General features: G+C 32.0%; 3 protein-coding genes across 3 annotated transcripts in view; all 3 read left to right on the forward strand.

The window, feature by feature from the left end:
* LOC113394235 (uncharacterized protein) overlaps window positions 1–9,037 on the forward strand; it is a 28,306-nt gene extending 19,269 nt beyond the window's left edge. The window contains exon 3 of the mRNA XM_026631474.2: window positions 5,617–9,037. Coding sequence (XP_026487259.1) covers window positions 5,617–5,739 — 123 coding nt within the window. The 3' untranslated portion in view covers window positions 5,740–9,037. The remainder of the gene's footprint in view (window positions 1–5,616) is intronic.
* LOC113394226 (phosphotriesterase-related protein) overlaps window positions 1–16,787 on the forward strand; it is a 193,339-nt gene that overhangs the window by 28,508 nt on the left and 148,044 nt on the right. The gene's annotated exons all lie outside the window — the stretch shown is intronic.
* LOC113394272 (uncharacterized) lies at window positions 11,939–16,245 on the forward strand. The gene is made up of 7 exons (XM_064217336.1): window positions 11,939–12,146; window positions 12,221–13,018; window positions 14,090–14,203; window positions 14,378–14,583; window positions 14,727–14,789; window positions 15,261–15,367; window positions 16,035–16,245. Exons 1-7 carry the CDS (start codon window positions 11,966–11,968, stop codon window positions 16,093–16,095), a joined length of 1,530 nt encoding a protein of 509 aa, XP_064073406.1. The 5' UTR covers window positions 11,939–11,965; the 3' UTR covers window positions 16,096–16,245.

Raw genomic sequence — 16,787 nt, forward strand, 5'->3', positions numbered from 1 at the left:
GATGTAGAAAATGTTCATTAGTTTTCTATGTTGTCTAGGGTCTGGGTGTATGTGGTACCGTCGTTACTTCTGATTTTCCATAACACAAGTGCTTTAGCTACTTACATTTGGATCAGAGTAATGTATGTGATGTTGTCCATGTATTTGTTTATTGATTACTTATGGTTATATACCCCAACTAACAAAATAAATGCTTAATGGCCTCGCAAACAAAATTGTGCGCAGCCTGGCTCAAAAATATATCTACCATACATACAGCAAAGAGGGCTCGATTTATTACAGGATGTCAATTGACAACGCAATTTAGATCGGTGTCGTTACATGTATAAAAGCATTCAGACTAATCTCCGTTCCCTCTTCTCTTCTTTCGTTGGTCTAGTTGCTAGCTTAAAAAAACAGAGCTGGAGGTCCTGAGTTCGAACACTGGGTGGCGCCAATAAAAAATAGTCTTCATATTTATAATACATTGGTACATTGCATGAATTATCTGTGCATACAGGAGTATTATATATTTTTATTAGCCCCACTCAGTTTTTAAACTTAAGACTCTGCTCTTAATAAGCTAGCTATTAAACCAACGAAAGAAGAGAAGAAGAAACGGATTAGTCTGAATCAAAGTCAAAGTCAAAGTCAAAAATCTACCACCGGTTCGGAATTTAGCCCCTCGGACCTGAGAAGAACCTGCGAAAGAAACTCAGCGGGATATATATATTTATATATATATATATATATATATATATATATTTTATACTAATTTTCCTATAAGTTATTAAATATTTTCTGTCAAATTTACAAATATACATTTGTCGGTATGCCGTAACATAACATAAAAACAGAAACAATCAAGTACAGCAGTAGTATTCTGTAAGAAGATACTCGAACGCCGCAGAACACGAGCGTGAAATGTCAAAATGTGATATGCGATATTGCCTATAACAATTACATATAAAATACAATTCAAGATGGCGTATCGCCATAGGTAGCTTGTTAGCGTCTCAAGAGTGAGATGCAAAGTGAATTCTTAAAGATTCGCGCTGAAGTATATTGTTCTCTTCTTGTTTTAAACCGTTGTTTTAGTCAAAGAACTGTGAAACATCCAAATTCATATATGTTTTCTTCAAATATTGATAATGATTGCGTCTCTAGTTCAATTAACGTGGCAAATATACCTAAGTCTATAAGTAATCTTGTATAGACCAATGTATATTATGTATGATATATTTGTAATGACAGCATATAGTAACCATTCGAACGAAAACCAGTTGCGGTAAGCGATGCACCAATCAATCTGACTCCACCACAAAATGATTATTAGCTACGTGTTTTTTTTTGGAACGGATATTTCGTATTCGATGGATTTAAAATTCAAACTTTCAGAATTTATTAAACTCAACTGTCAAACGTCTAATGTATATGAATCTACGCGTGTGTGTGTTGTGTGTTTTGTCTAGTTCTGTTTGTTTGCATGTGGCTGATCATGTGTGTTATATAAATATATGTGTGTTTATTAGTGTGTGTAGTATCAACACGATCAGAACGTGATTACCCTCAGAACTCAGGACGTATATGTATGTCCTTTTCGAAATAAGAAAGAGTAACACTGTAGGTTTCCTAAATCAAGCTGCTATTGAGAATTTCTTGACAGAAAAATAAGCTTCAATGAACCGATAAAGCTTATTATTCGTGGAAATATTTAAATTTAAAAATCAAGAAACATAGTATATATAACATTACATAAGTATTATTTATTATATTATTATTTACATAAGCATTATATATAGGCGTCTATTCGTATTCTCTTCAATCCATCGTGAATATTATCATAATATTTCTGAATACATATTGCAATTGTAATAGAATTTTAGCTTATAGCTTATAGACTTTATTATCAAAGCATTACAATCGCATATAGAAGTACGCAAATAATAATAAATATGGAAATACGGTTGAGATTCTTTGATCGGTGCTTCTAAGATCTGAGGTAGTTCTCTTCGATGGTAAATATTTCACAATCATCCATTCAAAATATTCTTTATTCACGTAGGCTAAAAGCAACCTTGAATCATTATGTTACATTAAAGGTAAAGCTGGAAAGTAAGAAAGTAAATTTATCGAGAAGAACAGATGAGAAACTCAGTAGTTACTCTTTTTTACCATATTAATTACAGAGTCTTCTTCCTCGAGCCTGTACAATGAAGTCACCGTTTTATTCGAAAAGATCTATATTGTTGTGAACATATTTTGATTTCAAATTTAAAAAAACTGGACAATTCTCTTTTGTATGATGAAAATACTTTCAATATATGTAGCATTACCCCAAAGCAAAATTCCGTACTATGAAAGTAATCAGATAGTTACTAACCGAGCTGTATCAACATCAATATTTGTCTTTTTCTAATCGTGTCTCGTCGTTTTGCGGAGCTGAATCTCCATATCAGGGACGATGAATGAGGATTCCACTGTGTGTATTTGCCCAAATATGGAAATATGGGCGCAATTTCTATTCACTCTCAATCCGATGGGATGGCAATCTTACGCGACCGAAGAGAGTTCCAACGCTGGAACAATTTTTATGTGCCTTCCAAGAAACGGGAATGTAAACATTACCAACTTTCAAACTTCCAGCTGCTATTGAGAAATTCATTCAGCCGGTAGGGCTGCTATTGAGAAATTCTTGTCAGAGAAATCCAACAACTTTTTCGATTCGACTTCTTTTTTTTTGTTTGTTATTCAAATCTTCGAAATTTACGAACTCCGATTTCAATTTTTGTTTTGTTTGGTAGGTATTTTATTTTGAATTCGGTTTCTTTTATTAAAATTATATATTATTAATGGCTCGTCTGACATAAGTCTGACATCTTAAGTCAAAGAGGCAGTCAATATAATCATGATGTATATATATGCCTTTATCGATATAAATATACTAGAGCATACTTCATGCCACTTCATTTTTTTTTTTTTGCATAATTACCGTCTATTTTGTCGATAGAGCAACATAATACAATGGTCGCTCGTTAGCTCGGCGAAGTCGAAGTGTCACTTCATATCGAGTGCTCGAGACATTGACACCATTTTCGTTTTATTGTCCGACGTGATATTTTTATAAACAGCCAGCTTATGGTCTGAATAAATACTGGCTGATAATTTTTTAGTAGTTTCGTTGATTAGTTCGTATTTATTAAATTAGGTATGTTTTTTAATTTGACTGATGATTTATGTGACTAAACTTATAGTCCTAGAATCGGCTATTTGCAATTTAATTCTTGAATGTTTTTTAAAGATTGACATTTTCATTACGTGATCGTGACTTCCCCTTTTTAGCATTATTATACAAGATAAAATAAACGAATTCATAAGTGTGATAGTACTTTCTATGACATAATTTAGGCTAAGTAACTAGAGTCTTATCCAAAATCAACTTTCCAGTCATTTTAGTCCAGAAACACAGTTTTGTTATCTATTACGGACTTTTGTTCTTTATCAAAATAGACGAAGGAGTAACTCTATTGAGCCATTCAATACTTAATATTATGTATACAATATAAAGAGAACATTGCGAGTAACTGATAAAGTAATTTATGATAATTATTCTCGCTTTCACCATTATATGAATATTATTCTAGATATCAATGTTTCTCAATCTACAGGCTCGGAATTAAATGTGAAACGTAAGGGACGTTTGACATTTAATTCAGTGGGATAAATATTTTATTATTAAAATAAAATAATTTGAAAAACATAAATCAAAGCGTTCTAAGAAATAAAACCTAGTCATCGTAATAAATCACTGATTAATTATAACGTGATGATCAACTTTGATATACGTTTGGAGTTTGTTTTTCCATTCATAATCATAGGAGATTTTTAGTTGTAGTATGTCCTAAGAAGTTTGAGAAACGATGCACTATATACTGGAAACTTGACAGTAAATGAGAACTAGTTAAACTAGTAGTGAGATAAGAATTAGCGTACGTAAACGCCTGAGTCATGTGGTTATGTGGCATTCGTTTTATAGCTAAGTTTTCGACTCGCGTTAATACCTTATACGATGAGAAATAAAACTCTTTCAGTTTATAGTATCTATACCTACGTATATATATTATGGCATTCTTAAACTCAATTGTTTATTTAACAGACTTCTAAAACGGAGGTTATTAATTCGCTTTTTTTTTTTTCTACCTTTGCTATTTTTGCCTTGAATTTGAAAGATTCTATTTTATTTTGGATGGTAAAAGATAAAGTCGTTTATTTTGTTGATTATGTTTTGTGATCAAAAAAACCAAAGAGTATTTTTTTTTCTTTTATAATAAAACCTGGGAGTTTAGTCATCAGGTTGATAGAGTCATTTAATTACATTTATATTTTTATGTAAGAAAAAACCCGCTTAGGAAGCCTTTGCGATCTGGACTAGTTGAATAAATTAAATTACAAATTAATATCACTTATTTAACTGAATGTGCTTTGTTTTAATGTTATATGTATATTAAATTAAGATGAGATGTTTTTTTTTATTTAATGTTCTTCCTGTTTACGTTCTTTTGTTAAATATTTATTATCTCTTTCTTTATCGTGGATTTGCACTTCGAAAGAAAAAGACAGCATTATATAACCAGTTACCCCCCTTATAACATTTATATTTATACATAAATATCATGATTATATCTTTGCCTATGAACATTATCATTGTAAGAAGATTAGCCACACTTTGCATTACTAATATCATTTCGATGACGATGATGTGACACGATGTTGTTTTTTACTTCTGTAATTACAAGTCATCGGAATAAGTGCTGCTAATTGACCTTTATAGTTAAATTAGCCGAGTATATATAGAGTTGTTAACACTTCGTAAGACGAACGCGAGGTTGTAACAGCTCTGTGTTATATCCATTAATTAAAATTAATAGGGACTACCTATTTCAATGAATATTGATTAGATTAAAAATACAAATCATTGTCGATAGTAAGGATACGAGACTTCGTTATGTTTCATAGATAGTTTAAATGCCAGCTAGACAAATTACTCCTATCCTAATAAAAGGATTGAGCTAACCACCATGCTTAACCGGAACTGATGGGTGCAATATCCATCACGATATCTAACTTTACGGTCGCAGTAGGTAAATTATAAATATATATTAAGCACAATTATTAACGGTGCAATGGTGTATTTAAAAATTTAGTTTCGGTTTAGAGATCGACTGATTCAGATTTGTCGGCTCATAGCCTTGTCTCAGTCGATAGACAATAATTGTTCTAGAATGTTCTAGTGTGAAGATCAGCAATAAATTGTATTAATCTAATCACAACCGATTTTGTAATTACGTTACAATTTGTCCTCGTCTGAACGTCAATTGCCCTTCGCTATCAGTCATTAGTTTCAAGATAAACCGCTGTATTTATATTCGCGGCTGCCATTTGAAAATAAATATTTTTATTGACTGACAACTGACAATATTTATTATTTATATGTGTATGTATTAAATATATTTGCTTAGGAATAATACTTTATGTGATATGAAATGAAATTTCAACTTTGCATATAGATTAATTTCTGATTTATTTTATATTTATAAATTTATAATATCAACTATGACAAGTTTTAAATGGTTTCAGATTCTAATCGGCATAACGCTCATGGTGTGGGTGGTGCAGAAAGCACGCAAGGAGTTGACGATCGCCATAATGGCGGCCGAGTTGGGACGCGATACGTTGTCGACGAGCAGCTCGTCCAGCTAGCCCACCGCCCGCACCTCCGACGTCGACAGCGGCAGCGACAGCTAGGGGCGGGCCACCGGGTGTTGCACCCAGCAGTGTGAGACTTATGTCTAACATAAAAGGACTAAAATTCTACGTCGTTTCGACTGATTTACTAAAATCTCAAGTAACCGTAGCTTTCGCTTTAGTCGTTGCCGTTGACGTCGCTCTGGTGATGCATAAGTAAGGTACTGTTTTAAGTTCGGCAGTGACGACCTTTACCGTAATGTAAGACGTAACTTTAAGGTATAAGGTTCACAATTCCGTAGCAATGGGTCGAGCGAAATGTCGAATCTTAGCTAAAATAGCTAGTCACATCAGACTTGAATAACAGTGGCAGCGAATAAGCACGAACGTGCTCCAATGTGTGACCTAATTATAAATGAATAAGGTCCACAATCCTGTGATATTAACGTTACGTTCGTAGAGGATATAGTTGGGAATAGATATTGTGAAGATTTTATTTTGTAAGTAGAACTTTTTGAAATCTCTCAGAACGATACGCACGCAATAATATGATTACATTTCTCCTCGATAGAATATTTTCTTGACCTATTATTATTATTATAGTCCTAGGTACAGATATGAGTATTGTAACAACAATATTAATTGGCGAGCCTGTAACGAAATGGAAAATGTATATAAAAATGCGTCAAGTGCTTATCATTCTGACAGAATTATATTTATTCAATATAAATTGTATTACAATTTACAAGTTTATTTTCGCTGATAACGTGCTCTGATGCGGAAATCTCAATTTTCATTTAACGAAGATATATAAATACATATAATATATAGGTACTTTCTCTTTGTCAAATCCTGCCAAATGTGTATGTTAAAAATGAAAATATAAATTTATTCCTCTTCATCGTTATTTTTAAATCGATTTTAGTCATTAAATGTTCCATTTCGTTAAGATTTTTGACAACAAACAATATTTTATTTAAAAAAAAAACTGTTTTTCAAAAATAGAACACAATAAAACGTATAAAAAAATGCGTATATTTTGCTTAAATTGTGTTTCTGAATTGTACGGTTTCATGGATTTCGTTAAGTACATTCGAATGCTGTCTCGTCACGCATACTTTTGGTTAAAACGTAAATCCGTTTTATCGGAATGAAAATCTTTCGTGTGGTATAAATTTTGACTATTACGCTGCGACCTTTGATATCTTGATATTATGCTTTATAGTACTGCACGAAAGCAAAATTACAAACGGAAATTATTCAGGGAAACGTTTTTATTTATTTTTTTTATAAATATATTAACAGTTATACGTTCTTTGATTTTTAATAGTAATACGATTTATTTTTATTAAAAACTAAAAATTTTGCTGGTAATCCGTGATTGAATAGCAATCGATGAGGTCCTGTGAAATAACACTTTCGACTTTAAATAAACATGCGTCGCAACGTTCCAAGGTTAATATTTTGTTTGACTTTATCCATTGGAATCAGTCCAAAATATTTCTTTGTTGTCGTTTTAATGGAAACAATCATAAAAACACATTGTTATTGCTCTATAAAATTTAAAAAAAAGAAAGTGTATACTTTGACAGGCTGCTGTCTAATTCACTGCATTTAAAAAAAGCTTTGATATTCGTTATGAATGTTGTTGAAATCGATTCTATTTTTAAACGAATTCGTTAAATATTCTGTTCTTTATCTGAAGTGGTGATGATCAATCAAACGATAAAACCGTATTTGGCGTTTTATGATGCACGTGGGGTTACGTATTTATTGTAATTTATCATTCACGTTATCAGCTCGACGAAGATAATCGCTAGATAAAATTACAATAGCTGGAAGGTCAGATGACGCCGTACTTTAAGTGTGTTAATTGACGTTTTAACATTAGCACGCCGATATTGTGTCTTGTTAATCGTTGTAAGCCAATAATAATAAATAACTTTAGCAAAAAAAAATTGTTTACATTTTTAATAAATTCAATATAATCCGTGAACATCAATTATATTGTATACCGACACGTTATGCACTTTTAAAAACTGTTTGCTCTGTAACAAGTCTCTATTTCATTTGCATTTTTTTTAAATACAACATAATTTTCTTTCTTAATTATTATTGAAAGGCAAAGGAGCAAATTTTCCACTTAATAGTAATGCCACCTCCGCTGCAAAAAGTTTATATCACCTTAAACCGGCACCGTCAAGCATTTGTTCATCCATTATTATAAATGATTGCAAGATTTTAAATTTAATAAGGATATAACGTTTCTCAAGGTATAATATCATTGGTATTAAGTATTTAAGGCGATACAAAATATTTATTCTATTGAGTAATGGCTTATTCTGGTGTTTCATCATTCTTTCTTCCGTCTCTTATCGTTAGAATTTGTAAATAAATGTACTATTAAACTTGCCCTGTTCAACCTTTATGTAACATTTACGCTGTTCCCTAACCGTCTGTTCTAGTCCTTAAAAAAAAATATATGTTTTTCTATCAATTACCGTTGATAATGTCGTTAAGAGATCATTTAAGTGATTTTTCATAATACTGCATTATTTTCGTGTATTTTTAATGCCTTTAATGTAAATCAATTGTAAGTAATTACAACTAATATAATTAATGTAGTACCTCAAAGCTAGATAGAATATCTTGTTGTCTGTCATTATATATAATGCTAACGTATCGTAATATGTGTATTGATGCAATAAAGAAAAAAATATAAGCAAATATTTTTCAAAAATTTATCCACAAATAATATTAATTTTCGGGAAATGTATGTAGTTACAAAATAGTATTAATATTGTTGCCAAATTATAAAATGGATCGTGGTCACAAGAGCTGACTCTGAAGACTGTAAAAAAAAAAGATTCGTAATAGTTGATAACGTGTGTAGTTCTTTTTTATAATTTACAGAATCAATACAGATAATAAAATCAAAATATAGAACAGATTATCCGTGAGTATTTAAAATTGGGACCATTCTCTTTTAAGAGAAATAATTATTTTGCGCATTATTTAATAGAATAAAAATACCAGCCACCTAATTAAGTAAATTTACTTAACATTCGTTGTTAATAGATAATTATTTTATTATATTGAATATTTTTGCTAGATTAAAATTAAAAAGCTAAGCTCTTCTGACCACGATTGCACTATGGAAGTAATACCTTGTGTATAATTGATAAAATATACAAATTAAAATTATAAATGATATAAAGTTGTTCGGTAAATATGCCTATGATATATAAGATCTAGGAGTTTTTTTTTTCTAATTTGAATTTATTTCTAGTTACTGCATTTATTCATTATGGGAGGTTTACAGTAAAAACTCTGTAGTAGAAATTTAGTTTAATATATTGTTTTATTATATGAGAAATTGTCTTTTAAAAACTTAAAAACTCAGTCACAACAAGCTTTTGCTAAGAAGTTTCAATAGAATACATCTAGTTTTATATTTATTATTTTGTAAATCTTTTACTTTTCTTCCAGATCTTATGTAATAATGGGATATTAAAATAAATATGTAGGAGAAAAATATGGTTTACAATGTTTTTTATTGTTATAATTTAATTAAATATATTTAATTTATTTTGTAAAGTATTAACCCCATTAACCCAATTACTGAGCTGTAGCTCATCTATGTTCAAAGCTATTTTTATTGGTAAAGAGTTTTTAAGGAAACAGGTTTTATTAAACAGGAGTATCACAACGAATTTGTTAATTTAATACAATGAAACCGGTCATAGTTTTTAAATCAGAGTGCAATAATTTGTGAGAAATTAAATATCGAAAAAAAAAAATCCTTTAAAAAAATATATATTTTATGTAATTTGATCTTCCTTTAGACATCTTGAAGACTGATTTTGTATAACATGTAAAAATTAAATTAATATTTTTTCATTATTTTTCTACTACTTCACCGATATTTATAAAATCTTAAATCACCTATTATGAGTAATTAATACTTTTATTGTTTCCTTTGTTTGTCAGAATATATTTTATTTGTGCCATGTGTAGTTTAAAAACACAGTGTTATATTTAAAAAAAGAAATTGACATCAGTGCCAAATTATCTCTTAATCTTTATATGATTTGGCGATTCTCTACAATATTGTAAATATATGGTACAGGACATCCCAACCAGTGTAAAAAGGTATCAAGAGGTAACGTTCGGCCTTACTAAAAAAGCCGTTGAATTGAGCAACTACAGAGTGAGAAAACTTATTTTTCTTTAACATAGCACTGTAAATTACTTAAAAAAGTTGTTCTATGGCCTGGGAAGGCGTTACAAATAGGTTGGGTATCCATGTCAGTGATTTTACCAAATACAAAATAAAAATGAAATCATGTTAACACTAGAATTATGTAAAATGAATGCAACTATATTTTTTTTTTACATATGTTAATCAATAATATTGAATAATTATTGGTTTTGAATCACTGGGTATTGAACAGTCTACAATTAAGCAGGCGTTAGGTATATAAAGTTTAATTCAATAGATTTTTTTCAGTACATTTATTAAAATTGTAAATCATCGAAAATGATATTCAATCGATAATTGCTTGTCGATATTTTACATATAATGAGAATAAAATATAGATAGGTGTCACAGATTATATAACATTAAATCAATAACTTTTTTGTTAAAAAAAAATTACGCTTTTTTCTTGTGTTGTATAAATTTTATTGAAAAGAACTTTGAATACCTGTGACTTAGGACTTTGCAACCACGAGTGACGCCTAATGAAGACATGTTTATCAGAGGTGTTCATCATAATTTTGTTTTAGAATAAGAAAATGTATAATGTGTAAGATCATATTTATTTGTAATTGTTAAATTAATTAATAAAAATGTTATAATGTATAATCGTCAATATCGATTTACTGATATTTAAACAACACTAATTATAATATTTTAATCCCTTTTACAAGTCCAAACATTAAATGTAATTATGTACTGCAAGATCACGATCATTTCTAGAAGTCTGCTTGGTGTATTTATTTAATACAATTAAAAAAAAGTCATAAACTAAACAATAATTTTGGATTTTTTCTATGTGTGATGCTTTAAAAGCTAAATTATGCTCAGACTCCTAATGTACCTATTTAAATATTTTTATATTATAAAACTTAACCTAGTGTCTATTATTATTGTGCATTTATTGGAAACGAATTTATTTTGTGTTGTTTTAAATAATATCCTATTATATTTATGACTCACAATCTGTCATTTATGAAAAAATAAACAAGCCTTATGGAATACATTTGTTTTTTTTAAATAAAATTTTAACTACGTAACCTGTCCATTTTTTAAATAAATATACTTAGTAAATCTATTTAATATTAATAACTAAGTAAAATGAATTTCGACATCGCTCCTCGAGGACGCTGAAGATATTTTCTATCGTAACTACCTAACAGACATTATTTCTTATGTGCAAATTACACTACAGAAATAATGAAACTATAGCTTTAGACTATATATGAATTTAGTAGGTACTTTTAAAATATTTACGTATTTATGTACAGTTATAAAAAATGCACGCATAGAAATTCATGCTGATGTATTTTAATTTAAAATTGCTTTATTTCATTTACTATTTTATTATTAATAGTAAAATGAAATTATGGTAGTGGCTTATGATAAAAGTAACATAGTAGTAAATGTCCTAATGCTGAGCTAAGGTTTCCTCTTTCTTTGAGAAGTTTCGGAGCTTATTTCACCATGTTTCAATGCGAAATTAGACACATGCAGGTTTCCTCTCTTTTCATTGACCGCTAAGCAGAGGTGAATTTTAAATTCGGTATATAGTATATAAGATTTATTAGACACAAATTTCAAGCATATGTCAAATCAGTGGTCTTGTCTGAGTTTGAACCCGCAGCATTCAATTAAGATTCACGCGTTCTAACCTATTATGTATATATTATAATATTCAAATCCTAAAACTTACAAATAAGTATAGGTATATAAAATGGTGTACTATAAAAAAACTGTTATATAATATCTTCAAGTTTCTTACACTTAGTACTGATTTAGTAAAAATTTTATTAAAATTAATAAAATCAATGTCATCTTGAAAGTATAAATTAAAAACTACTATTATAATATTTGGATATTTATATTATAAAATCTGAGATTGAATAATATCTGTTTCGTTTTGTTTTTCCAAAATGTTGCCATGTTTTTTAAGTTAATGCCAATTCTTGAACTGGTTTACAAACTGTCATATTCATTATCATGGCGGAGGACGAAGACGGTGTTTCGGATAAAAAAGCAACTGAAAGTTCAAATAATGGAGAATCTTCGCAAGATAATCAACAAAATGCCATTAAACCCGACTTAGGAATAGAAGAAGCTAAGTATGATGTTAAAGAAAATGGAGATGCGGAGCCTGTTGAACCTATATGTTCATCGTCTAGTATGTATTTTGCGAAGTTGTTTTTTGTTCTCTAAATAAAAGGCATTCCTTTAGTTAATTTCTCCTTTTTACAGAATCGACTGGTGCAGTGCGCAAAGAAGAGAATCCTTTTTCTTTCCGGCACTTTTTGAAGCGAGACCTGTCTCTGCCAGGGAATTCAACATATGAAAACACGGGAGCCAGGCCGAAAGTTTACGCGAATACAGTGCAGCATTCTCCAACAAAAATAGATATTCACGCTGATTCGAGGCGTGACAAAATACGTTCAAGTGAAATTCAAGCCAAAGATAAACAAAGTGATGGCATAAGCCTTCGTAACTGTGACAATACGTCTTCGAGTAGTTCCGTAGAAATACCTTTTAGTGTAGTTGATAATACCGATTCTAAGCATAATCTATACGCGGATAGTTCCGACGGGCCTTTTTTTCACAGGCCTAACTTAGCTTCGGAGCCTTTAGGCATGCCGTCATTACCTGATTTTGTGCAAGACCACATATTAGTGGAGCAAGCCTATTTGAACTCTAATGGCCCTATATCTGTCGATTTGGACAATTTACCTGATTTCACATTTAATACTAATTTTAATGCTGGATCATCGGCTTCCTTGGGAAGAAGGAATAAAAGTGGATATGGTAGTAATAGGGGTTATGACTTTGAATCTTACATGGGAGCGGCCTCCACATCTGCAGACTCTGGTCCATCCACTCGTAACATTCCTTTGGACTTGCCCACTGGTGCAGAGGCGGCTGGGCCGGTGCCTCTTGACCTGCCTGTGCACCTCAGCTTGGATTTAACTGAGTCAGTTAACTCAGCTGATCGCAGGAATGTGTCTCCTAGAAATAGTTTTCCATTGGACTTGCCTCCTAATGTAGGTTAGTGGTTAATTATTTGATAACAGTTTATTTAATCAATTTAGTTCTTATCTTAAGTATTCAGTGAATACATAGCTAGCTTAACAATTAATTTTCATGACTGATATTCCAAGTTTTTCAAGATTTTGTACCAATGTTTAATATTTAATACACTGTCTTATTAATTCCTAAATTTATATATATATATTTACTTAACTTTAAGATGTAGTGACTACAATTTAATATACTACTAAAAACTACAAAGAAACTATAAATATTGTTTCTTTAGTACAGAAGCTATTGTACCAAATTAGTCTATGACAATGACTCGCTTTATTGCTAATTCATATAAATGTGCTTCATACCATTTCATACACCTTATTTTGTACAATCTACATTCAATTTTATACACACTTATAGTATTTTTACATCTTTATTTATTTGATAATATTCTAACCATAATCTATATGCGGATAGTTCAGATGGGCCATTTTTGCACAGGCCTAACTTCAGCCAAAGACATGTAAACAAATAAATCTTTAAAAACAAAACAATGTACACAATATCTTTATGTGCCAGTTGTCATGGTGCTCGGTTTAATTCTGTAAATGCCAAATTGTGTATCAAAATATTTATTATAGTCAATCTCATATAAAATAATTATACATGATTTTATTTTCTACATGAAATACCTATACTTTATTTTTATTTCATTAAAATTTCTCTAGAGTTGTGTGCTTTGGGTTACATTAGTGTCTTAGTAGTACTTATAATAATACCTAATTCATAATTTTGAAAACTAAATAGTAAACATACTCTAGTACATTGGCCCTTAATATGATTAAATAAGTTAATATGCTACTCTTGATATGTTTACTCCAGATATTACGATTATAATTTACATAACATAACACACTTTATTCCTTGACTTCTACACAATTTTCTACATTATAAAGTTTTCATTATCAATATGCTAATTGCTTTGTCCATAGGGTTTCTGTGTGTGGGTAACCTTATTAGTGACTTACAGATGTCATGTACAAGAATATTTATATTTCTTTATGTTAAAGACTATTTTTTATCAAATTTAAGGTGCAGAGTCCATGAGGCTACCAGACTTCCTACCGGTGCATCCTGGCAGAACTTCACCAGAACCAGAGCATCAAGACGAGCAGTTGCAGCAAATTATCTCTGAATTAGAGCGCACTAGGTAAGGATATCATTCTTTTAAAAAGCACATATTTAATTTAGTATACAAACACTTCTCTAGGCGTTACAGCTATAGATGGATGCCCATGTTCCAAAGATAATGTTAATTTATAATATGGCCCATAAGCTCGAACGAGTACAGTCTAGACATGAAATAAAAACCAATGATACACAGGGCCGAGCTGTTCGCGGAGCGCAGTCGTCGCTCGCGCGCGGAGGAGGACGCTCGTGCGGCGCGCGAGGTGGCGACGCAGCTGCGCGCCGAGGCGGCGGCCGCGCGCGCCCGCCTGGGGGAGGCGCGGCGCGCCGACCGCGACTACGCCGGCCAGCTCGACGCCGTGTCGCAGCGCGCGCACTCCAACCTGCTCGACACCGCCGTGAGTGTCCCTCGGCCGCATTGCAATTCGCGTTTATTCGGAGAGGCGAGTGCGTCTAGTGGTGTCCTCCGAACGGTCGTCGAGAGTACAGTATCAGACCGTTTTAGAATCATTAATCGATCGGTTCTCTTTCCTTATTTCAGGCCCGAGCATCCGAGGCGGAAACGACGGTCTCCAAATTGAAAAATGAAATAAAAAGACTAAAGGTACCCGAGTCCCTATTAGTATGCAAAGGGTAGAGATGTAAACTATCGACCTCGAAAACTATTCAAGATAGTGCTGTCAATTTTAATGTTTTTTCTGTAATCGAGGATAAAAAAATTGACAGCAGTAACAATGGTGCTAATATTGGTTCACTTAATCAGTATCACATATTTAAACTTTGTTGCTTGCACGAAATGTATTAATTCCTTTACTCTCTCTTGTCAAATGCTTCATTAAATGTATTTAAATATCTTTAGAAAGTAATACTATCGAAGTATCACCGATGTATAGATAGTATAAAACCATCGAAACTATCGATAGACTATAGATACCGTTGCTTACACCTCGCCTACCGATAGACAATGGATTGTCTCTCAACGATGGGTTATCGACGAGCACCACGAGTGCGTGCGAGTGCGTGCGAGTGCGTGCGAGTGCGTGCGAACGCGTGTGTACAGGCCTTGTGTCCGCAGGAGGAGCTGTCGGCGAGTCGCGCGGAGGCGCGCGGGCTGCGCGCGGCGCAGTGCGGCGTGGCGGCCGACCTGCGCCGCGCCAGCCACCGCGCCGAGACCTCGCTCAGGTACTCCAGTCGTGCGCCACTCACGGCTGCTCCTAACATTCATAAATTCAAATCATTTGTAAAAAATACATTTGTAGAAAATATATTATTCAATACATAGATGATAAAAAACTTGGAGCAAATACGTGTTGACTTCCAGACAGGATATGTATACATACATAATTGTAATTAACAAACACTTTGTATTTTAAATGATGGAAAAGTAAGAAAGAGTAACTACTGAGTTTCTTGCCGATTCTTCTCGGTAGAATCTACATACCGAATCGGTGGTAGCGTCACTTAATATCGTTTTGTAAAATGACGATTCAATAGTGCTTGTAAAAGCTTCCTTGAATAAAATATATTTTGATTTCATTAAGTCTCCAACCATGGAATTATATGGGGATCTAATATGCATTACCGAAAAAAAACCAAGACATATATTATGCCACCGCTACCCGTGTCGAGAATAAATTATTACGAAACCCGTAAAACTTTTTTTGCAACTGAAACTACTAGTCAACATTTCAAATTCATGGACGTAAACGTAACAATTTCTGTATGAATCTAAATGTCCTGCTTCCTTTTAAGTTAATGACCTGTAGTGGATATCAAACTCATTCAAGGACCAGTTGCAAGATGTGTGCGTGAGATTATGCCATTAATTTTTCTATAATATGAATCACAGGGAGCTCCTGTCGGGCTTGGAGCGGTTACGGACCCTGAGTTCGACGCTGGACCCGACATGATGCTAGCTCCCATGTTCCTGTCGACGACACCTCAACTTTTGTATTCATTTATTTCTCTAAACGCTGCTATTTATAAGATAATTTATTAAATATAATTATTTAACCTATACTGAGTTGATTATACTCTCTGTAACTCAGTTGTAAAAATATGCAATGTCTTTTTTTGGATTTGCACTTCGAATCTCTTTAATAATATAGAAAATTAAATCTTTTTTAAATATTTTTTGTATAGAAACGATAAAATAATCGATGTTTTTACAACTGGGAGAAATTACGCTTCTATTCCGCGAGATAATGTTAATTGTCCACGTCTATGTTAGTATTTGGTTAAAACCAGAAACGCAGTACAATTAAGTTTATGTACAATCGAAAACATTTTAAACATATTTAGAATTAAATTAACTTAAAATTGTATCTAGTTGTGTATGGGAAATCGTTGAAATCGTCCTTGCGATAAGTTACTAAAGTCAAAGCGGCTGGGATCGGATCAGACTGATCTGCATTGGCCAGATCTATATAAAAAAATGAAAAAATAAAAAACTTTCAACTTTAAAAAACACGACTGCCCTGAGTGAATGAACGAAGATATAACCAATGTCATAGACAAACATATGTATATCCAAATCAGTTCAGGTATTTAAAAGTTATGGTTGGATAGAGTAACTCACATATAGTATATTCCAGTTGAAGAC

Source organism: Vanessa tameamea, chromosome 16, assembly GCF_037043105.1.
Source record: "Vanessa tameamea isolate UH-Manoa-2023 chromosome 16, ilVanTame1 primary haplotype, whole genome shotgun sequence".
Lineage (NCBI taxonomy): Eukaryota > Metazoa > Arthropoda > Insecta > Lepidoptera > Nymphalidae > Vanessa > Vanessa tameamea.